Genomic DNA, 24,410 nt, shown 5'->3' with positions numbered 1-24,410 from the left:
CACAATATTGATTTCAGAAATTTGACCTAAAAGTTGAAACATTTTTTTCTTGTTTTTCTGCGTAACGTAAGTTAAACTTTATTTTTGGTCTATTCTTTCACTATTCTTTTGTCAGACTCAAAACTTATTAGCTTCTTTTATTCTTTAGACTTTATTATACATAATTGCTAAAAACTAAGCAAGTATTTTAAATAGGATAATATTTAATTGTTAATAAAGTTGTTGCACAGGTAATCTAAGTTATATGTGGAACACACACAGACATAAACATATATATATATATATATATATATATATATATATATATATATATATATATATATATATATATATATATATATATATATGTACATATTGTACATATATATATATATGTACAAAATATATTGTACATATATATATATATGTACAATATATTTTGGCATATATCTACAGTTTTTTGGTCTTCTTACAAAGTTGTTTGTAACATTAAATTGTTTAATACATGTTTCATCAGAAAAAAGAACTTTAGACCAATTTTCTCCAGTCCAATTTTTGTAGCGCTGACAAAATGTTTTTCGATCTTTTAGGTTTTTTAATGATAAAAAAGGTTTTTTTGCTGGCTTGCATGCCTTCATTTTGAAATCAACCAAAAGCCTTCTTCTAACTGTTCGGCTTTTCTTTATGCCTTTTTAAAGTTCTACTTACAGTTGGTAATGAACAACCAAGCTTTTCAGATATTTCTTTTTGAACTAAATCTTGTTCATATAATGCAGCAATAATTCCTCTTTTTTTAGGTGAAAGTTCTGGCATAATATAGCTGATAAATTGCTTATGAATAATAAAAAACGATAATAAATTGCGCAATATACAAATATGTAACTATAAACATATTGCTATGTAAAAACAAAAGCATCAAACTTTCAAAATTTATACTTAAGATCAAAAATAAATTTTTTTGGTCATTAAATGTTTTGTTCCAAGACTTTTGGCCACTACTGTATATATATATATATATATATATATATATATATATATATATATATATATATATATATATATATATATATATATATATATATTATATATATATATATATATATATATATGTATATATATATATGTATATATATATATGTATATATATGTATATATATATATGTATGTCAGAAGTATATTTAGTTATACATTTTAAATTAGTGTTAAGTGTAAATGTGTAGTTTTAATATTGCATTTATTTGTTTTGGTATATAACTAAAATTTTTTTGTTTAATGTCATTTTTTATCTCTTTATTTTAGGTAAATTTGAACCTCCCCTTTTCCATCCAAATGTATATCCCTCTGGCACTGTTTGTTTATCTCTTTTGGACGAAGATAAAGATTGGCGTCCAGCTATAACCATCAAACAAATTCTACTTGGCATACAAGATCTGCTTGTTGCACCAAATGTCAGAGATCCGGCTCAAGCTGAGGCATATACCATATATTGGTATTAAATTTTATTTTAATTCATTTCTTGTTCTATATTTAGTTTTATGTATATGTGTTTATTTAGGTGACCCAATTTTTAATAATTATAGTTTTGATTCAGACTTTAACACAATTTTTTGATGGATCATCTTTACAGTCTTCAATGAGATTCTTTATTAAATATATATTATATATATATCAACCCTCGGAATTTGGGTCAGCATTCGGCAATGCTGACCTAACTGCCGACCTGAGCTTGCCGAGCTTGGCAAAAATTGCCGACCTTGTTTCTATGTTTTATAGTAAGACCTTTGTATCAAATAATTTTTGCTGACCTCTAAAAGATTGAGGTCGGCAATATTTCGCCATTTCGCTCATTTTTCCTATATATATATATATATATATATATATATATATATATATATATATATATATATATATATATATATATATATATATATATATATATATATATATATATATATATATAATATATATATATAAATATATATATATATATATATATATATATATATATATATATATATATATATAAAATAAATTAATCAAATATGTAAACCATAAAAAAGTAACAATGTTAAACTTGTGAAACAATACTTTTCCAAGCACTAATTTAAAAGTTGTAATTAGAAATTTCATGAACTCAGATCTTTTACACACAAACATAGCTGTAGATTGATAAACATAAACATATTTAGCTGTAGGTTGATGAACTACACATAAACATAGCTGTAGGTTGATACAAATAAGTTTGATGAACTTACTCATAACAAACATAGCTGTAGGTTGATGAACCACACATAAACATAGCTGTAGGTTAATGAACTACATATAAACAACTGTAGGTTGATGAACTACACATAAACATAGCTGTAGGTTGATGAACTACACATAAACATAGCTGTAGGTTTATGAACTTACACATAGTCATAGCTGTAGGTTGATGAACTTAAAATTTGAACTTAAATTAATTAATATATACAATTTTGTCAAAATGATTCATAAGTGAGTGTAAGGTACCAAAAACTTATAATCAATCATTATGAAGATATTTTGCTGAGGGTATGGAATAATTTTAATATGACTTTTGAACCGTTGTTCTCACTTACAGCTATAATCTTTCTTTCAGAAAACTTTTTTAATTTTTTATTTTGCATAAGGTTTTTTACCCAAAATATTTATACTTCTGTTTATAAAATGTTTTTGTTCGTTGTTTTCAACTTTTTCATAAGAATGCAATTTCATTTCATCATTTGAATTATTTTTGCAAACAATTTTTACTAGTATTTACGTAAACAGAAAATCTCAAAAGTATGAGAAATTTCTGAGATTTTTGATATTTGCTTGCTACAAAAGTTTTATTCTATTATTTAAAATAATATAAAATATTTTTTTATAAAACCATCAGTGTTAGTCTACATCAGTGTTAGTCATCATTATCAAATATTATTGCTGGTTTCTTTAGAATAACTTTTAAAGATGTCTAGATAAACCATGTGGTTATATTTCGGTTAAAATATTTTTATTCTAATTAAAATTAATAAAAGATTTGAAAAGTTTTTTTTATAAATATATTTTCTTAAAATCAAAAGCATTTCAGATCAACTTAAAATTGCTTATTTTATACTCTTTTTTGGAAGGTTATAAATTAACTATTGAGCTATCTCTGTGCTTACTATACTTTCAAAGAAGTTTAAAAGAGTTGTGTGCAACAGGGTATAAGGCATAACAATAAATTACTACACATTATTCAATTGAGCACCAGTCACACTTCCAGCATTCGCAATCTTGAGGGTTAACTCAATTCAGCCATGTAAATTTGTTACTTTGCTTTTTTAACTAATATTTTAGTTTATAAAGGTCATTCCTTTTAAAAACAAGACTCTCCATGACCTACTATAATTACACGGCCGGGTTTGTTGGTTTTTTATGGCAAAAAATTAGGAAGCCAGTTTTTTTTTTTTTTTTATTATTGAATTTTTTATAGAAAATGCTGGAATAATAAAAATAGAAATGTTTAAAATAAATAAACAATTGTTTACAATTATTTCTAATTTAAAGTAATATAAACGTTCATAAAATCACAATAAAATTAAAATAATACTGTGAAATTAACAACAACAAATAGATTAATCATTTTGGATTTAAAAACAACAATCTCGTCTTTTCTTTTTCCACCATTAATAATCATTTGCTTGTTGTTAAAGTATATATTTATAATTACATTATTAATAGATATTATTGCATTATTAAAATACTGAGAAATAAAGATCGCTTCTCCTCCAAGATTTAGAAGCTTTCTTGCAGCATATCTGATTTTATCAGCATTTAAAAATAAATTTCTTGAGCTAAATCTAGTTTAGCAAAGCAATGCAATATATATGATGCAAGATATTTCCCAGGTAATTGGAGCCTCTCCTCTAGAGAGCAAATTTGTATACTCAATACAAATGGTGACCTTCTCATGATTTAATAAAGCTTCACATTTAGAACAAACAAATTTTTTAGAGACTTTTTTCATAACGAATCCTGCAATGTAGGTTGCCTTGCTATCATTGTCTAAATCTATCTCTTGATTTAGACGGTGAAGATTCAACTTCATGTAAACCAACAAGAAAATGACTTCCGCTCATTTGTCTTTATTTTGAAAATCTACGTTCTAGAGGGTAACTTTGGAAACGACTTGTTAAAATGTAAGTATAACCTTCATTAAGTATATCATCACACAAATCAGAACTTTTTAATGTTTTTATCATAGCATTTGCTGTTTGTTTGCTAAGATGAAACTTTCCACACGCTTTTAACTGCATTATTTGCCATTCATTAATCCACTTTGAAAAACAACGTAAGAATTCAGGTTTTTTATCTTCCCTCGCAACTGCATAACCAATATAGTTATTTGAATATTTTGACTTTTGTAAAAACTCAGCTACAGATAAATCTTGTGGAAAATAACTTTTAATGACAGCTGACGTAGTTTCATGAAAAACATTCAAAGCAAATTACAACTAAGTTTTTCATCCTTTTCCCAAATTTTTTGGAGAAGATGCCAAGATATTTCACCAGCAGTAATTGAAATAGGATCAATAAGTCCATCGAATTGGAAAACAGGGAATATAAATCGCTTAGAATTGAGAAGATTATTTCGAATATTTTTAAAGAGATTAACACTATCATACATAAGGTAATTTTTTTTTTCAAAAATAACCTCCAAAAGTAACTTGATAGCTTTTAAGGGTTCAATTTCTCTAGCTTTTTTAGCTGCTAACTTTTTTTAGCTGCTAACTTTTTTTAGCTGCTAACTTTTTTAAAACAAACAAACATGGTAGAGGTATTTTTTCTTGTAATTGAATGAATGCTTGCTTTGAAGTATAGTGTTGCAATAATGAAAAACAAAGAACTCAGATGAATATGGTTTCCTGCCTGTCGGTTTAAAATATTGGTTACTATGAATTTGGTCTAAAATAGTATTGGTTTTTTCTGCTACAAAAATCGCATATATGATACATGGTTTTCTAATGTGCTAATATTTTTAAGTAAATATGGGCTTAAACCACTTAGGAAGAAGAATTTGACATCCATTGTGATGCAACTTTGCATGCAAAGTAGAATCAACTTGTATTGATTCAATACAGGGAGCATTATCAATAGATGCCACTTTAAAAATACGATGTAAAACATGGGAGTCAAATTTTTGGAAAATAAAGCCAACAGGACTTGAAGATGAATCTAACATATTTAGGCCTTTGATAGAATCTTTTTCCATGAAAATATCTGATTCATCTTGAATGCTTGTGACACATCTAGTGGGAGATTTTCTTGATGGACCTGAAATAGATAATAACAGAGGAGGTGGAATTTTTTTTATTGCATCATTTGAATAAATAGTTGGTATTGGATTAAGATCATAAATAAGAGTCATTCTTACACCGTGTTTTAGAAATTTTAAATCAAACCACTACAAACATCTGAATATTCTGAAGGAAACCAATTTTTTCTATTAACAAACTTATTCCATTTTTTTCTTAATTCAGGTTTTTTTACAGCATCAGGAAAAACACTACTTTCTTTGTTATAAATAGTTGGTTCTGAAGTCAATTTTAGAGGATTCACATTTATATTTGATGATTTACTTTTGTATCCACTGCAACAGTATATCACACTTGTTTGGCATTGTATTAAGAATTCTAGGTATAGAAATAAAAGTATTTCTTATTTTTTTGAAGCTCAATATAAATAATCTAAAGAGCATAAACGAGTTATAAATGTATCTAATTTAAATATTGTATTTATGTTATTACCTAATTAAAATCTTATTTAAAGCATCAAAATTAATAAGTTTCTCATAATTAAACTCATATAAAAGAACAAGAAAATCAAAGTCTTCTGTTTAAAGTTATCGTTTATTACAACAAATAAAACTAGCCTCCTGATTTTTTGCCGTAAAAACCAACAAACCCGACCGTGTAATTATAGTAGGCCATGGACTCTTCAATCTGTCGAAACAATTGATTTTTGAAAAATTTTATCATTTCAAAAAAAAACGTTAATTATGTTGTTATGTAAATTATTTTACAAATAGAGTGTTCAATGTTCTTAAAGAACAGAGCAATAAATTAGTAAAAAAGACTTATCTAACTTTTATCTTCTACTTTAAGTTTCACCATTGCTGGATCATCAGGAAGAGTCCTCTTCCTGATCCTCCTGGGTCATCTTCCTGATGATCCAGCAATAAGTCCTCTTCCTGATGATCCAGCAAAGAGAACTCTTCCTGATGATCCAGCAATGGTGAAACTTAAAGTAGAAGATAAAAGTTAGATAAGTGTTTTTTACTAATATATATATATATATATATATATATATATATATATATATATATATATATATATATATATATATATATATATATATATATATATATATTAGGGTGTGTTAATTTTTAAGGTAAAATGAACTTTTTATAATTTCTAAAAAAGAGTAGTGAAAAAGTATAACTTCGCCATTTTTTAAGAAAAGTGATATTTTTAAAAATGAAATCATTTTATTGCTTGGTAAATTTTGATTCTTAATTCACTTATTTTGGTTATTACCAATAATTCGCAAGTTTTCATTTTTTTCTTGGAAAAGTAATTAATACGTCATAAATACAGACCAAAAGGAAAGCCCCAGAAACATTTTGACATAAAAATGTCAAAAAGAACAAGGAATGCATTATCTACTAAAATGAGCAATCTTGTAGGAAGTGGAAAAGAACTTTATACACCTGAGCTTCCTACAGCTAGAGATATGCTAAGATATGGTATATTTTTAAGAGAAATTAATGATAAAAATGTTAGGAACTATACTGTAGATCATCTAGTTACTGATATGTTATCAGCTTTACTTGGCCAATGGTTGAAAGCAAATGCACTTTTTACATATCCTGTTATTATTCATGAAAAAACAATTTTCAAAAAACTTAAGTGTTTATGGAAATCAGCTGTTGATTTTAGTATTGGACGTGGTAAAAAAGCTGAAAAACAAAGATTTAGTTTAAAGTTAGACAATCTTGTGGACATCTTATTTTGCAAATGTAAACTATTCCTTTGTACAGAGATCAGAATGTATGGAAAAAATTCATATAAAGTGTAAATGTTAGAGAGGTGAAAAAATACCGATTTTAGAGCTTCAGTTCATCCTCTATCAGAGGACTAAAAGTGGCAGTTTTGGAACTTTCCATATTGGTGGTGCAGATAGGAAAGAATCCAAAAGAATTAAAATAAAACAACAAAAACAAAGAGCAATGAAAACAAATAAAGAAGAAAAGGTAACTACTTAAGCAGAAAGCTTGAACAACTACATCACATACTCAAACATATGTATGTGTATATATATATTATATTATATATATATATATATATATATATATATATATATATATTATATATATATATATATGTATGTATATATATATGTGTGTATATATATATATATATATATATATATATATATATATATATATATATATATATATATATATATATATATATATATAAATATATATAGTTTGTTGTTTTTGGGAAGAGCGGAAGGAAAAAAGTGATTCTTACGCCAACACATACGTCACTTTTAATTACTTTTGACTTTCGTCCAACATTTGCGTGTTGGACGAAAGTCAAAACCATTAATTTAATTACAAATTAATTGTTTTTTAAAAAAGCAGCAAAAACGAAAACTTAATTGACCAGAATGTTTTAAAAAACATGTTTTTAACAATATAAACAATGTTTTTATTTTTATTTTTTTTAATAAAATGTTTTTATTTTTTTTACTGTAAATCATGCACGGAGTGCTGCTACATCGACTATCTTATAGCCTGACTTGCTAGGGAGTGCTGCTACATCGACTGAAAAATAGCCTGACTCGCAAGGGAGTGCTGCTATATCAACTAACAAATAGCCTGACTCGCTAGAGAGTGCTGCTACATTGACTGACAAATAGCCTGACTCGCAAGGGAGTGCTGCTACATCGACTGAGTGTTTGGTTGGGGCTGGCAGTCTATCAATTAATAAAAAAAAAAATCCGGTCTTGCATTTTAACTTTTACTTTTTGTCAACAAAATATGGAAGAAAATTTTCAGACAACATATAAGTGTATATATATATATATATATATATATATATATATATATATATATATATATATATATATATATATATATATATATATATATATATATATATATTACTTATTTTAAAGCCAGATGAAACATTCAATCAAATAGAACAAATCAATTGCATGCACAAGAATGAATCCTTACCTCTTTTATTGCCACATATTGAGCAAGTAAGTTGAAAAACTCTTAGTTGTATACAATATTAGTTTAAATACAGATTGAAAATATAAACAGTTTATTTACTTTTTCAGGATTATGAGTATAGTGAAAATGTTCAAGCAATTTATATAAACAGCTGCTCTTCATCATTTAAAGATGGCAGTGGTCAGAAAACAATCCAAAGTGATAATCAAACTCAATGTAAATTTCTTCTGAATCAAACATGTTCAGTTTATAATACCATGAGTATTGAAAATATTGCTCTGGCCAGTATGAGACACCAAACAATTTTAAGAGAAACTGCTGAAATAGCTACAGCAACTTTGATGGATGCAAAGATTATAAGCAAGAGTGATTGCCATCTTATTATACTCATAACAAGGTAAAAAGGGCTCAGGAAAAATTGGCAAAAGAATTAAACAATCAGTTTGAGGTAGACCTAGAAAAAAACCCTGTGTCATGTCTTTTTTTTGACGGAGAGTAGATGCCACAAAAATGTTTATTGAGGTAAATGAAAGAAGTTTTCCTAGTCTGATTAAAGAAGAACATTACTCTGTTGTAAAAGACCCTGGTGGTGACTATCTTTTTCATTTTGTTCCAGATATGACCAGTAATAAAAAGAAAGCTGAAGTCATTGCAGATCACATAGTTGACTGGTTAAACAGGAAAAATCAAAATCAAAATCTCATGGCTATTGGAGGAGATAGCACAAATGTCAATACTGGTTGGGCGGGCGGAGTCATGCAATGGGTAGAAAAAAATTAGTTTGGGTTGTTTATGATCTACATACTGGTGAATTAGGGTTAAGACATTTAATTGAACATTTAGATGGTCCAATGCTTTCTCATAATAAATGGTCAGGAGCACTTGGGAAAATGCTTGACACAACAACTGGGATTGAAATCAATACCAACCTTGTTAAAATAAATTTAGGTCCTCCTTTGATTTATCTCAGTCAGAAGATTGTTAAGGATTTAAGCACTGACCAAAGTTATGCTTATCAAATTTATCAAGCAATAAAGATTGGAGATCTGCCTATCAAGTTAGCAATGCTGGAAATTGGACCAGTCTGTCACAGTAGATGGCTAACAACAGCACTTCGATTTTGCAGAATTTTGGGTGTCTAATCATGGCCTTACTGGTACAAATCTAGATAACTTAAAAATAATTGTGAATTTTATTGTTAGTGTTTATATACCTAACTGGTTTAATCTAAAAGTTCATTCAAGTTGGGTTGGGGGACCTAGACATGTCTTGTATCAACTAGAGTTACTTAGAACTCAGAGTAACAATGTTTTAGATATCATTATGCCAACAATTTGACGATCAGCGTGGTATGCACATTCTTAAGCAATTTTACAATCCATGCTTTGCAGCAAAAATACAGAAGAAAGAAAAGAAGCTGTAAACAGAATTCTTACTATACGAGGAATAGGAGATGAGGTAACTCAAGTTGGAGATGGTAGTCTCAGAGTAAGAAGAACACCAGAAATAAATCCTAATGCTAAACAGCTATCAGACCTTATAACATGGAATTTAAGTATTACTGAACCTCCACTTACCTGCCCTCTAACATCTGCCACAATCAAAGAGTTTTTAAACTATCCTATGGAAGTTCCTCACTGGAATTCTCATACGCAGTCAGTTGAAAGATGTGTCAAATTGGTAACTGAAGCTGCAAGCCATGTTTACACACATGAACGAAGAGAATCATATATACGTGCTCAGCTTGTAGATAGACATTTAATGTCACAAAATAGAAGCAAAAAAGATATGGCAACCCTCGTAAAAACTGTAGGGAAGTAGATAAAGACTTTCAAAAATGTTTAAATGGCTAAAAACTTTGATCTTTATTGTTATAGATACTTTTTCATTTTTTTACTCTTTTCCTACGCCTATGCATGGTGTACGTCGTACACCATGCGAATTGATAAAAAAAGTTATCAGCGCTATTCCATAAACAAATTTAAATATAATGACTAACGACCAAAAATGTGAAATATTGAAATCAAAATTTACCGAGCTAGCACTTATTAGAATTTAGTTTTGAAAGTTTCCCTGTAGTTAACTAATTGTAAACTTACATATTTTCACTACTCTTTTTAATATTTGAAAAAAAAAAATCGACAAACCCTAATATATATATATATATATATATATATATATATATATATATATATATATATATATATATATATATATATATATATATATATATATATATATATATATACACACATATATATATATATATATACACACATATATATATATATATATATCTATATATATATATATATATATATATATATATATATATATATATATATATACACACATATATATATATATACACACACATATATATATAGATACATACATACAGTGCTCGAAGTGGAGAAAAAAAGTAACAGGTATTAATAAATTAAAAATACCATCTATATATATATATATAGACTATATATATATATATAGACTATATATATATATATATATAGACTATATATATATAGACTATATATATATAGACTATATATATATATAGACTATATATGTATATATAGACTATATATACATATATAGACTATATATGTATATATAGACTAAATATTTAGTCAAGTTTTTAAACTTTTTCTGGTCTGGTTTAAGAGCATTCTCTTTAAAACTACAGTTTAAGAAACTTTTCCGACTACCATGCAAGACTATATATATATATATATATATGTATATATATATATATATATATATATATATATATATATATATATATATATATATATATATATATATATATTACACTGCTTTATTTTGATGTCATGAAAAGATTTAAAGTACCATGGAGTTTTATCTGCTGCGCAGATCCCTATTTTATTAGTAGATTTTTTTTTTAGGGGTTGCTCAAGTGCCTCAATTGTCTAATTTTAGAATTTTTTTTATCCTTTTTTAAGCTTATTTTCAACACATTTGAGTGAGTTCTAAAACTCAAAATAATTCTATTTTTTCTTTCCAGAGTTTCTTCTAAGTTAGTAGAAAAAAATATGGTAAAAAATGCATGGTAATTTAATTTGCTTAAAATATTTTGTCCAAACCTAACTAAAATATTGCATAATTATGCGGATTTTAACCAATTTTTAAGCTTCGCGTTTACTTTAATACTTTTGCGTACTTGCTTAAACACGTTATGCAAATTACTTTTTAGCAAAGACAATATTTAATTTTCATTTAAAAACGCGAGAAATAATTATTGATAACTTTCATGATATACTTACTTCATATGCTTATTAGAGCTATTTTCTACAGTTTTATTCATGTCAGGAAAAACTAAAAAAAAAGTAAATTTTTTGGTTGGGGAATCCAGGTTATCCTTACCAAAAGACAAATTTTCTACAGAACAAGAGGTTTTGCAATACTTCTTGCATTTAAAGGAGAAGCATCCGAAACAAAAAGAAAGTAGAATTATCCACTGTTAAAAAAAAACAAATCAAGACAAACTTTATCAAAAATTGAAAAAAGGAGGAAATTTTTAACTCAGATGAAAAGGATCTTTTGGATTTCACCTGAGCTTGATACTCTGGTTGCAATCATTAAAGCTGATAAGAAAAGAAGTTGTTGAGGCAAGACTGAAGATATTGCTTTTTTATTAGACCAATTAGGAGATAGAAAAACAAGAATAGGTGGATTAGACACAAGGTACATTTCCTCTGTTAACAGGAGTTTATCCAAGTTTGAAATGAGATAAAGTTTGAATGGAACCATGTCAGAGAGTGAATTCAGCTCAAATGGATCTGATAAAAATAATGATGATTTCCCATATCCATATCCAGAGTTAAAGAAGAAAGTCAAAAATGCAGATACTGTTCTACTTCCAAAAGATATTCTCAAGAGAACTGCTGACACTGCTGTTGGGGAAGGAATAAGTCATAGGCAGCATACTGCCATGGTTAATAGTATAATTGCTAAATCAGGTGGAAATATAGATGAATTTAAATGTTCGACCTCTACAGCATTAAGAGTAGCAGATAAAGTCATTTATGATGATTGATTCATGGGTCATGGACCCATGAAACACATCATGGATCATTTGAGAAATTTCAGAAATAATAATAAGAACATTTTAGTTCAACTCCATTTTGATGGAAAAGTATGTCATGAATATACTGATGGGAAAAAATTGGAAAAAGATCGATTAGCAATATTAATAAACGGTAACATGGAAATGCACCTGTTGGGAATTCCAGCAATTTCTTCCGGAACTGGCGAAAATCAAAAAAATGCAATCAGAGATATCTTGAATTGCTTTGACCTTACAAACAGTATACAAGCTGTTACATTTGATACAACCAGAATCAACACTGGAAACAAAAATGGAGCTGTATCTTTACTGGTAAATGAAGTTTTTCAGCGACCAGCTTTATCTATTGCATGCCGACATCATGTAAACGAGCTACACATAACACATTTCTGGAAAAATTATCCAAGTAGTGTTACTTCTGGACCAGATAATATGCTGTTTAAAATATTAAAATCAGCATGGAATGATCTTGATGTAGAGAACCAGGTAGGGTTTTACAAAATTGGTAAACATTTTTGTAAAATATTATTGTACCCTAGTATTTTTTCAATTTTGAGCTCTTTGATTTTTTTTTGATATTTTAAATAAAAAGGTGTTGAGAAGATTGACTATTCCAGATGAAACATGGCTTGGTCATCAAAAGCATGAAAGTATAACGTTTTGCAGAAATATTATCACCCATGGGTCTCTGAAAAAGGTAGCCCGATGACTAGACATTTTAATACGTAGTTATGTATACAATATGTATTATGAAGTAGTAATATTTTTCTTGTTTAATTCTATTATTCTTTATAAGACAAAAATATACATACCTATGTTTATTGCATTATACCAATATACTTCTAATTTAATTTAATTTTTAGGATGGGGCTACAAGGAAGGACTACATTGAGCTGACAGAGCTTACACCTATTATGCTTTCTAAGGAAAAGTACAAGTTTCGTACACCCGGAGCAATCTATCATGCCCGTTTTATGGCAAAAGGTAGAGAGTTGTAAAAAAAAAATGAATTTGTTATACATGATCAAATATTTAGCTTTTCAAAAAAATAAAAATGTATATTTTTATAGGTATCTACTACCTAAAGCTCCAGCTTATGATGGATGCAATACCCAGTCTGACAAATCAACTGAAAAATGAAATTACTGAAGTGGCAACTTTTGTAGCTGTTTTTTATACTACCTGGTTTCTCAAAGCTAAACTATCTGCTATGGCTCCTCGTCAGGTAGGTGCCAAGTTAACAAGTATGATATACATATGCATATATATATGTATATATATATATATATATATATATATATATATATATATATATATATATATATATATATATATATATATATATATATATATATATATATATATAAGAATTCTATTATGAATAAAAAGTTTTGATTAAAAGTTTCTAAAATATAATTTTATTTTAAGGAAAGCTAGTTACTTGACAATTTTTTGTTTATCTAGGATATGAGAGCTCTTTGGCAAATGAATAGGTTTAAGGAGTACAATCTGATTGGGGCAGAATCAGTCATTGAATCAATCAAATGGCACACATGGTTTCTGGACCCTTACCTTATTGTTCTAGCCTTAGCTGATGAAAACTGTGAAGAAAGAGGTGAAATTGCTTAAAAACTATACAGCTTTGAATTTCGTAGCTTAGATAAATATTCGTTAGTCCGAATAAAAGCTAACATAGAAGTCCTCAATTCTTTAGACTTCAGTGGACCGACGCCGCCAAACTTAGTTGAATTGGTTACGGAAAATTCGTGGCTTTTATTCCTTATGATAGGGCAGAGTAAAAGTGACTGTCAATGGATGAAAACCCCGCCAGAATATTGGACTGGTAACGATTTCTACCTAAAATTTAAAGGTGCTGTTTTTAATCTTGCAGTTGTTAATGATTGCTCTGAAAGAACTGTTAAACTCATAAAGAACAACATTGATATTGCCAGAAAGGAAAAAAAAAGACAAGATTCACTTTTATTCTTGCGCAATTACAAAAAGAAGTATGTAGGAAAAAGCAAAACCTCCAAGAAAAACAAAAAAACAATATAAAAATATAACATAATATTTGTAAAAAATAACACTATTATTAAGAAATTTTTATAATGAAATCGCTAGACGTTTTATGCAACATATCTGGTGTTTTTTCCAAATGACTTAACATATCAAAAAAGTTATTACATTGCGTAAAAATCGGAAAAAATTGCATAAATTTGCGATTTTATATGTAGATTTGCATGAAATATTTCAGATAAATCAAAATACCATGCATTTTTATTTGTTTCTTCTAACTTTGAAGAAACTCTGGAAAGAAAAAAAATAGAATTATTTTGAGTTTTAGAACTTGCTCAAATATGCCAAAAATAGGTTTAAAAAAGTCTAAATTCAGGCAATTGGGGCACTTGAGCAACCCCTGAATATTGTCAAAATTCAAAAAAAAAAAATTCTATTAATAAAATAGGGGTCTGCGCAGTAGATAAGACTCCATGGTACTTTAAATTTTTTCATGACTCCAAAATGAAGCAGTCTAATATATATATATATATATATATATATATATATATATATATATATATATATATATATATATATATATATATTCTTGAATGACATCATGTACGAGAGTATGTAAATTATTATTTTATAAACATCAATTAATACGAGTTTCTCTCGATACTAAATTTTTTTTTATTTTTTTTTAATAAATTTTCGCTGGATTGTTGTGACCAGCGTCTTGAGCTTTAAAGTTTTTTTTTTAAAAAAAACAGCGAAAATTTATTTAATAAAAATAAAAATAAATTTAGTATCGAGAGAAACTCGTATTAATTGATGTTTATAAAATAATAATAATATATATATATATATACATGACTTTTTTTTTTTAGTCAAGATAAACAAGAATACGAAAAGCGAGTTAAGGCACAAGCCAAAAAGTTTGCAGCAAAATAATTTTTGGTTTCTTGTATAAAAAAGACGTTTATCACAAAACGAACGATTTGATGCAGAGAATAACACTTCTAGTTTAAAAAAATGATGTTTGTATCATCTGGAAGTCCTTGTAAATTCGAATGACTGTGTCACAATCAAATATTCATTATAAATATACAATATATTTTTTACTCGTTAGAACGTCAAAAAAGAAACTTTCTAAAATATAAACTCAGCTTTATTTAATAAAAAAGTAAAAAAACTTTTCTGCGCATCGTCATTTTTTAGAAGTTTTTTATTGGTTGCGCCGAAACCTATTTCAAGTTTTATAGTGCTTGTTTACTTGTTTATCTTTTTAAATATATCACAACAATAAACTGTAGCTTGCATTCCAACAAATAGTTTTTTGATAAATGTTAAAGCTGAAGATTTGTTCTAATTAATATAACCATGTAAGATTATTTCGATTATACATTCGATTATATAAGATTAATTCTAATTAATATAACCACCATTAGCTTTGATCACAGTCTCATTTAGAGGACGAAACTTGGAACCGTTTTTCCCGATATAATCAGCTGACATGTTGGACCAGACCCGCGTGATGGAAATGTCGAGGGCTTCAATATCTGGGTATTGTTGCTTACAAGACTTGGTCTGAACATATGCCAAAATAGAAAAATTGTGAGGGCTAAAATCTGGAGATGTAAAAGGCCAGATTTCTTTGAGCCAGCAAAGAAATATTCTCTGATTTAGCCCTTATGTTGTATTAACAACCCAGCGGAGAGACACCTCAGAACTGTTGAGGTCGGAGGCCATGACTCTCATTGACTTGTTTAGATTTTTGTTGATTCGGCTTTTAAAGCGTCTTACCATGCTGTTATTAATAATTTTATTCTGTCCACTAGATTCTTTTTTTTTTTTTTTTTTTTTTTGATTTCTAACATTGTTACATTTAAAAAAACGTTTTTTAACTGCAAAAACTGTTAAAAACTGGACAACTCCTGTCTCCTCCATAACCTCTTGAAGACTCCTACCCGCGTGAAGGGCTCTCAAGATTGATTCTCTTTTTTCTTTCTGCATTAGCGTGTTGTTGAAATTTTTGAAATATTTTTGTTAACTTTTATGCAGGTATTATTGTTTGATCAACCTAAATGTCTAAGAAATTTATTTGTCTTACCACCAAACTAAAAAAGTTCAGTCCGAACTTTTTGTTGCATACTTTTTGTTGGTATATCTTGCTAATATTTAAAAAAAATACCAGTTTTTTTTAATATTAGCATAACTTTGAACGCAAAAGTTTATTAATCATTAGTTAATTATTAATCAAAAAAGAAAAAAAGTTTATTCTTTATCAAAAGTTTATTAATTATTTTATACACTAAAGAAAAATACCTTCACGCGTAACATTTTTTGGGATTTGTTTTACGACACACGTTTATATTGTGTTTTAGTTTGAATAATTGACTTTAGTTTGAATAGTTGATAGTTTGTTGATCGTTTTTAAAATTTTATAAAATTGGAAACAGAAAACGCATTACAAGCTCTCTTGTCCCGGCCACGTGACCAGTAGGGCAGGTCGATTTTCAACTTTTTTGGAAAATGGATCTTGGACTCGTTGAGATAAGTGCAATATAATGCTATTAAAAGTATTGTGAAAATGTTAGCTTCCCATTGCACCAATTTTTGAGGAAGCTGCCCAAAAAATCTGACTTTTTTTCCACATATATAGGGCCCTTATATATGTGGAAAAAAAAATTATTCAAAATTTAGGCAACCTGGGTCTTAAAAGAAAAGAAATCTTATGCTGATTTCAGAAAAATTAAATTTATAGTTTTAAAAAAGTTATTTTTAAAAAGTATTTTAAAAAAACGCCTAGAAAAATTTCTATTTTTCATATTTTCTATTAAAAATATCAAACTAGGTGTTTTTTTTTAATAAAGCTAAATATGTTTTTTTTTTTTAATAAAAATAACGTAATGGAATTCAGCATTTGATGGCAACTTTTTTAAAATCAGGCCGATACGTTTTAGAGGAATAATTACATTTTCTGTAAATTAGATTTTTGATTTAACACGAGTTATTTACACAACCGCGTGTTTATTAACTTAGAAAATAAAATTCGTTACTTTATTCCATTTTAAATCGTTACTTTATTCCATTTTAGATTTAAAAATTTATTTATTTTAATAGCCCTTATTATAAAAGTACGAAATATTATTTAATTAGATATATACCTAAAAATAAAATAAAAAACGTTTTTTCTTTTAAATAATATGCTAAAATTAATAAGTTAATAAAAAAATTAATAAAAATGTTTTCACTCAGAGCATTGTTTTTAACGCTGTTTTTATTTGAAACTTTTTTAAAAATATTGTTTTTATACATTAAAATGCATGAAAAATTAGCTTTCCTCAAAAAACTAAGCAATTATACAAAAATTCCTTCAGAGTGATATTTTAATTTGCAATAACACACCCGTCTCTACCAGTCCAATAACTCAGTTTCAAAATCGACCTGCTCTTGTGACCAGATGACCCGCCCTAGTGACCAGATGACAAGTTTATAAACTTTACATTTTAATTTTTATTACAAATTTTTATTACAAATTGAATTCGTTTTTAATTCGCTTTTTGTATTGAGCAAAATTCGTTCTGGTAATATTGATGCAATAAAATCTGTAAAATTATTACTAGAAAATGGTAAAATATTACAATCATATGTATTACTCAAATATTTATATTACTTTATAATATTTGATTAAATGTAATTTCATAAAATACTCAAGTGCGGTGGTTTTTAACCACTGCGACGCGGCACTTAAGTGCGCCGCCAAATTTTTTAGAATTTAAGTGTGCCGCCAAACTTTATTGGGGTTACCAAAAAGTACTAACATATGTTTTGTAAAAGTAGTTTTTGGTAACAGTTAAAAAATTCGGCCGCACATGTTTTAAAGTTTTAAAAACGGTTTAAAACATTCTTAAAGTTGTTTATTTATTTACACTTTTGCCAATAAAAAAAATTTACAGTTGTAACTTATAAAAAATATAATTACATGACCGGGGCAAGAAGAAGACATATTTAGTCTTATCACAACGCCCCCAAAAATGCGTCATCACTAGATAAAATATAGTTTAACAATAAAATATAGTTTCAATGTATATATCTCTACATTAATAATAAAAAAGAAAATGTAAATATATCGCTTAGCGTATAAAATTTATAGTTTTTCAAAGAATAAGATTTCAGAAATGTTGAGTAAAATAAAAGAAACAAAATTTTATAAAATATTAAAATGACATTTAAGAATTGGTTTGAAAAAATAAGAAGATATGATTTTATATAAAACACATTTTATTGTTAGTGCAATTCATAGTTTAACTTATTTAATCAAATTTATAAAACTTTTTAATGTCAATTCAGTAAAAGCAAATAAACAGTAAAAAGTAAAAGTAAAGGATTAATAAACAACGCAAAAATAAAAATAAGTTTCTCTAAAAGAAAATTACATTTAAATTTATAATTTCATTAAAAAGAAATTATAAATCTAAATGTAATTATAATAAATTAAACAATGTATCTGATACTGATTCTGAAAATTCATTAAGTTCTTTTAATACCAATAAAAGCAGTTCAACTGATAGTGAATTTGAAATTGAACTATATATTGATCCTAAAAATTCTGTCAACTTACCCAAGGATATCTTGCACTGTACTGCTCACACAGCAGTTGGAGAGAACACTAGGTTAGCTGTTCTTGCTAAGATTAAAGGACAAACTGAGTTACTTGGAATTCCATCAATTGACTCAGGTTTTGGAGAACACCAAAAAGAAGCTATAGAAAAACTTATTTCTAACTTTGGATTAGAGGATAAAGTTTAGTGTCTTTGCTTTGACACCACTAGCGCTAACACAGGTAAAGCAACAGGAGCTTGTAGCAGGGTCATTGTGCACTCACAGTACCCTATGTTATTAACTGCATGTCGACGCCATATTTTTGAGCGTCATGTTACCCATTTTTGGGAGCTTTATCCAAGCAGTCATACTTCAGGACCAGAAAATAAATTATTTAAAGTTCTTAAGAACCATTAGAATGATCTAGATACTGAAAACCAAGATTTAAAAAGATTATCAACTATTATTGATTCATTGATTCCTTGAACAAAGGCTGAGTGCTATTCTACTTATGGAAAAAGTCCCTGAAATCAGTAAAGAGAGCAGGGATGAAATCACTGAAATGACAAAGTTCCTTTGCATTTTTTACACTGAATGGTTTCTTAGAGCGGAGCTAAGTTCAGCTGCTCCAACGAAGGTACACTGTCTGATAAAAATAAATTTGTGTCGTCAGCATACATTATTGTCCTCAGGCTGGATGCTTTATGGAGATAATTGACATATATAAGAAAAAGAAGAGGTCCGAGTATAGAACCTTGTGGCCCGCCACAAGTAATGTTTAGTAACGTTTTTGGTGATTCATAGTCAATGTGTACATATTGAGCACAGCTATTTAAGTAACTCTTTACCCATTTTAAAACGACTCCTGTAATTCCATATAATTCGAGCTTTTTAATAAGAATTTGACGTTTGATAATATCAAAAGCTTCTGATAAATCACTAAAAATTCCTAATGTATATTCAGATTTATTAAACGGTTCGTTAATACTACGTGTAAACTGAAGTATTGCATGTTCGGTAGAGTTTTTTTTTGAAACCATATTGATTATTAAATAAAATATTATTTACAGAAAGATGAGTGTTGATTTTGTTATATAAGATTTTCTCTAAGGTTTTTGAAAATACAGAAAGAACAGAGATAGTTATTTACATTAGTTAGTAACTAATAGTTACACCCCTCCTTTGAATATTTTTTTAATATTGGCGTTACTTTGGCAATTTTAAGTTGATCAGGGAAAACTCCTTGGCTAACGCAAGACGAAAAAATTTTAAATATGGATGTGAACGCATGGAAGTGAACGCATGGAACAATGGAAGTGAACGCATGCTTTTTTCGCTGCTTTAAGAAAATAAAATAAAAAATCGTTAATAGTATTAATAGATATTTATATTATAATAATTTAGATATTATATTATAATACTTATTAAACATGTCTATCACACTTGTTGAAGTTAAAAAATTGATAAAGGAAATGTTTAAGATCGAGACGTAAGAAATGCTTAAGCAACAAGAAAATACCTTTATCAACATAGTTAGTTCTAACACAAAAATATTAAATGATCGATTAGACAGAGTTGAACTTAACATCCTTCAAAACTCAACCAAAATAGCATCAATTGCAAAGGAAGTAGAAGAAATTAAAGAAAGTTTAAATTTTCATGAAGATCTTTTCAATAAAAAAATAAAAACCGCCATTGATTGTCTCGCAAAAGAAAATCTGGCAAACATCAAAGTACAAAATAACAACCATGAACTTATAAAAATAAATAACAAACTCAGAGAGATTGAGGATAGGTCAAGGCGTAATATTCTAAGAATTGATGGTGTCACTAAAAATGACAATGAAAGCTGGGCTGAATGTGAAAAAAAGGTAAAAAAAATACTCAACGACATATTAGGAGTCAAAAGTGTAAACATTGAAAGAGCACATAGAATAGGCAAAGTAGTTCACAACAAACATAGAACAATAATCCTAAAACTTCTGGATTTTAAAGAAAAAACTGAAATTCTCAACAACTCTTCCAAATTAAAAGGTAAAAATAATAAATATATAATAGTAATAATAAAGGTAAAGATAATGAATGATTGTCTTCTGCTTTATCGTTTTGCATATGTATGATTGATTGACATTGAATTTTTTAGCAAGAAAACGTTGACTGATTCCATGTTGATGGTCGATTTTTTTTTCCAATTGTTTGATCTTCTTTTTTGTCATCTTAACTGTTTTCCTACCGCTTCCAACTTGTCGTTCGGGTAATATGTTGTTGTCTTTTCGTTTTAGAATATTGTAGAGCATAGACCTTGGAATACTTTCCATCACAAAATGTTTTACAATTGCGTTTTTGGAAAGTTCTGGGTTAATTTCAATAAACTCGTACACTCGCTTTCTTACGTCATCTTGTTTCGAAGTAACTTTTTTCATCATTTCAAATTTGTTGCTCAATATAAAATTAATGAGTTTTGTAGAGAATTTAATTCTCTACAAAATGGCGTGCGAGCCAATCAAAATAGATAAATTTACGCGGAGAAAAAATTGGCGGGAAGTTTTTCCAGATTTTTTGGAATCACGTGTTATTTATTTTAGAAAGCATTTAAAACAGATGTGCGAAGAATCTGGAAACTCCGCATTTTAAAAACTTCAAACTTTTTAGTTTAATTGAAAAATATCTTTTTAATTTTATTAACCAGCGGCGAAGCGAACGCAGCACGTAGATGCTATAAGAAGTCCAAAAAGTATTTTCTGTGATAAGACCGTAAGGACTTCTAGGAGTACCTGAAAAAAAAAAGAAGTGATAAAGGCCAAAGTAATAAAATAGTTGACTAATTATAATTAAAAAAAAATAAATAATACTATTTATACTTTAAAAAAGCCTTTTTTTATGTGCTCCATGCTGCTTTCTTTGGCGCCCCAAAAGATAATTTTTTAGAATCCAGGACAACACCCTCCTTGGTTACTGGTATTACCTGATATTACACCATCATTAAGCAATAAAACAACATTTAAAAATTAATCATTCGTGACGTGTGCTTTATTAGGATTTATATAATATCTTAAAGTCAATTTTATTTGCTGATGATACTAACTTGTTTTATTCCAATGAAGATATTAATATTTCATTTTTAACAGTAAACAAAGAACTTGATAAACTATCCCTAAACATTAATAAAACTAAATATACATTATTCCATTATGCTTCTAAAAAAAAATATTCCATTGAAACTACCGAATCTTTTTATTTATAATAATTTAATAAAAAGGAAAATATCGTTAAAATTCTTGGGCGTAATTCTAAATGAAAATGATAATAGGAGAGAACATAACGGGTGATGCGGAAGTTATCGGACAAAATAAAAACGTCAATAACTTATTTATAAATAAAAAAACAAACTACTATTACATTTCTTTTAAATAAAGCATTTATCTTTTAATAAAAATATATTATTTTTTATAAAAAACACCACCATCTGCAATTGATCTCAATTTTGCTCTGACGCCTTTCATATGCGATTGTAAAAAGTTTAAATCAATTTCTTGTAGTTTTAGTTTAATGCGATCAATCAAAACTTGCTCTGTTGAAGCTGGCCAATCTCCCTCGTAAACCTTCTGTGTCAAATGTCCCCAAAAATTTTCAATTGGTCGTACTTGAGGCACATATGGGGGATTGGATTCTTTATCAACGTAATAGACATATTGGTCCATCCAATTTAGAGAATCTTTAGAATAATGAGAACTTGCTAAATCTGGCCAAAATAAATTTTTTTTTTTTTTTTTTTTTGTTATTCACCTCCTCAAGGCCATGAAGGCCACTACAGATGAGGAGGCTACTCAATAGTGGTTATAACCCTCTCTCAACTCTATAACTCCGAAACACAAACCTCGACGAACAAGGCCGCTGCGCGGAGAAACAAGTTGAGCGCGGTACTACCAGGGACGTGGTGGGGATCGAACTCGGAACCTTTCGCTTCTGAAGCGAACGCTTTACCACTACACCAATACCGCAAATAGTTAAAGTCTCCATGATACTTGTGAATAAATGGAAGAAGTCGTTTTTTTTTATATTAGGTTTATTTACAAAAAACATTTTTAGTCGCTTTCGAAAAGATTCTCGTTCAGCTGCATTTAACCTCATTTTAAATAAATGCGTTTCGAATAATAAAGTTTATATTTTATATAACGTTTATGCCTACGCATAAAACCACAAAAACTAATTATTATGCTCAAATAATGAAATTAGGATTTGTCCGATAACTTCCGAATCACCCGTTATAAATGTAATTGAGAATAAAATTTCAAAAAATATTAGTATACTGTATAAAGCTAAACAGTTTTTAAACCAATCTTGTTCGAAATACATATACTTTTCATTTATACATTGTTACCTAAACTATGCAAATATTGCTCGGTGCAGCACCAACATTACAAAAATAAATAAACTTCTCTGCAAACAAAAACATGCAACTAGGATTATTACAAATGAAGAATCTCCCATACAAAAATACTTTTTAGTAAACTCAATATATTAAGTGTTTTCAAATTAAATCTTTATCAAGTTTTTATATTTATGTTTAAACTTGATAAAAAAAGCCTTTATTTTACTCAATATGTAAAAAAATAAATCATATATACAGCACCAGACTCTCAAAAAATAACTTTAGTCAATCCAAAACCTATTATTCAGCCACTGAATATAATCAATCACAATCGAGGACCTAAATTATGGAATACACTTTAAAATGACGATCTTAAAACACTCTCTTTGCTTAACCAATTTAAAATAAAACTTGGGCAAACTCTTCTACTAAACGACAATGAATTAAATTTCTTCTAAGGCGTTAAATAAAAGTACTCTTATGATTTGATTTATATAATTATGAATATATTTATTATTTTAATATATACATATATATATATATATATATATATATGTATATATATATATATATATATATATATATATATATATATATATATATATATATCAATCAATCAATCAATCATATATATTCTGAAAATAAATTTTCACGGCTATTTACAAATAGTATTGATATACTAATCTCAAGTAAATACCTTAAAAAAATAGTTTACTTATATACAATTAATCTTTGTAATAATAATAATAATAATAATAATAATATTAATAATAGTAATAAGAATAATAATAAAGTAATTATGATAATTTAAATAAATCGGTATTACTTTTCATACAGCAATCGTTTTTACGTACAAAGTTACAGTTACAAACAGTAATAAACTGACAAAACGTAACAACTAACGATGACATAAAAACGACTACTGCTAAAAAAGTTATAAAGATTTAGTAAATATATTAATATAATCATAGTTGTTATAATATAATAATCAAAATATATTGCAAATATTATGACCAAATAAATAAATACAATATAAACAGAAAAACACTGAGAAAATCAAAACAAAACAAAAGTTA

At 27.5% G+C, this 24,410-nt stretch overlaps 2 protein-coding genes across 2 annotated transcripts in view; both read left to right on the top strand.

Moving 5' to 3' along the window:
- LOC100211838 (SUMO-conjugating enzyme UBC9) overlaps positions 1–15,518 on the top strand; it is a 45,457-nt gene extending 29,939 nt beyond the window's left edge. Inside the window, exons 5-6 of the mRNA XM_065803555.1 lie at positions 1,279–1,468; positions 15,245–15,518. Of these exons, the coding sequence (XP_065659627.1) occupies positions 1,279–1,468; positions 15,245–15,308 (254 nt within the window). The 3' untranslated portion in view covers positions 15,309–15,518. The remainder of the gene's footprint in view (positions 1–1,278; positions 1,469–15,244) is intronic.
- Positions 11,269–14,576, top strand: LOC136083788 (uncharacterized). Its single transcript, XM_065803553.1, has 6 exons — positions 11,269–12,842; positions 12,949–13,053; positions 13,220–13,340; positions 13,427–13,581; positions 13,821–13,971; positions 14,071–14,576. Exons 1-6 carry the CDS (start codon positions 12,330–12,332, stop codon positions 14,409–14,411), a joined length of 1,386 nt encoding a protein of 461 aa, XP_065659625.1. The 5' UTR covers positions 11,269–12,329; the 3' UTR covers positions 14,412–14,576.
- Positions 15,519–24,410: the final 8,892 nt, after the last annotated feature.

The sequence above is a fragment of the Hydra vulgaris genome, chromosome 08 (genome assembly GCF_038396675.1).
Source record: "Hydra vulgaris chromosome 08, alternate assembly HydraT2T_AEP".
Lineage (NCBI taxonomy): Eukaryota > Metazoa > Cnidaria > Hydrozoa > Anthoathecata > Hydridae > Hydra > Hydra vulgaris.
The sequence above is the reverse complement of the archived record's forward strand: the minus strand, read 5'-3'. Positions and strand labels throughout refer to the sequence as shown.

Excerpts from the sequence above, each read along its gene's own strand:
- LOC136083788 (XM_065803553.1), top strand. The coding sequence starts at position 12,330 with ATGGGTCATGGACCCATGAAACACATCATGGATCATTTGAGAAATTTC. Across the intron at positions 12,843-12,948 it reads ATCTTGATGTAGAGAACCAG|GTGTTGAGAAGATTGACTAT; the intron begins GTAGGGTTTTAC and ends TTAAATAAAAAG. Across the intron at positions 13,582-13,820 it reads CTGCTATGGCTCCTCGTCAG|GATATGAGAGCTCTTTGGCA; the intron begins GTAGGTGCCAAG and ends TTGTTTATCTAG.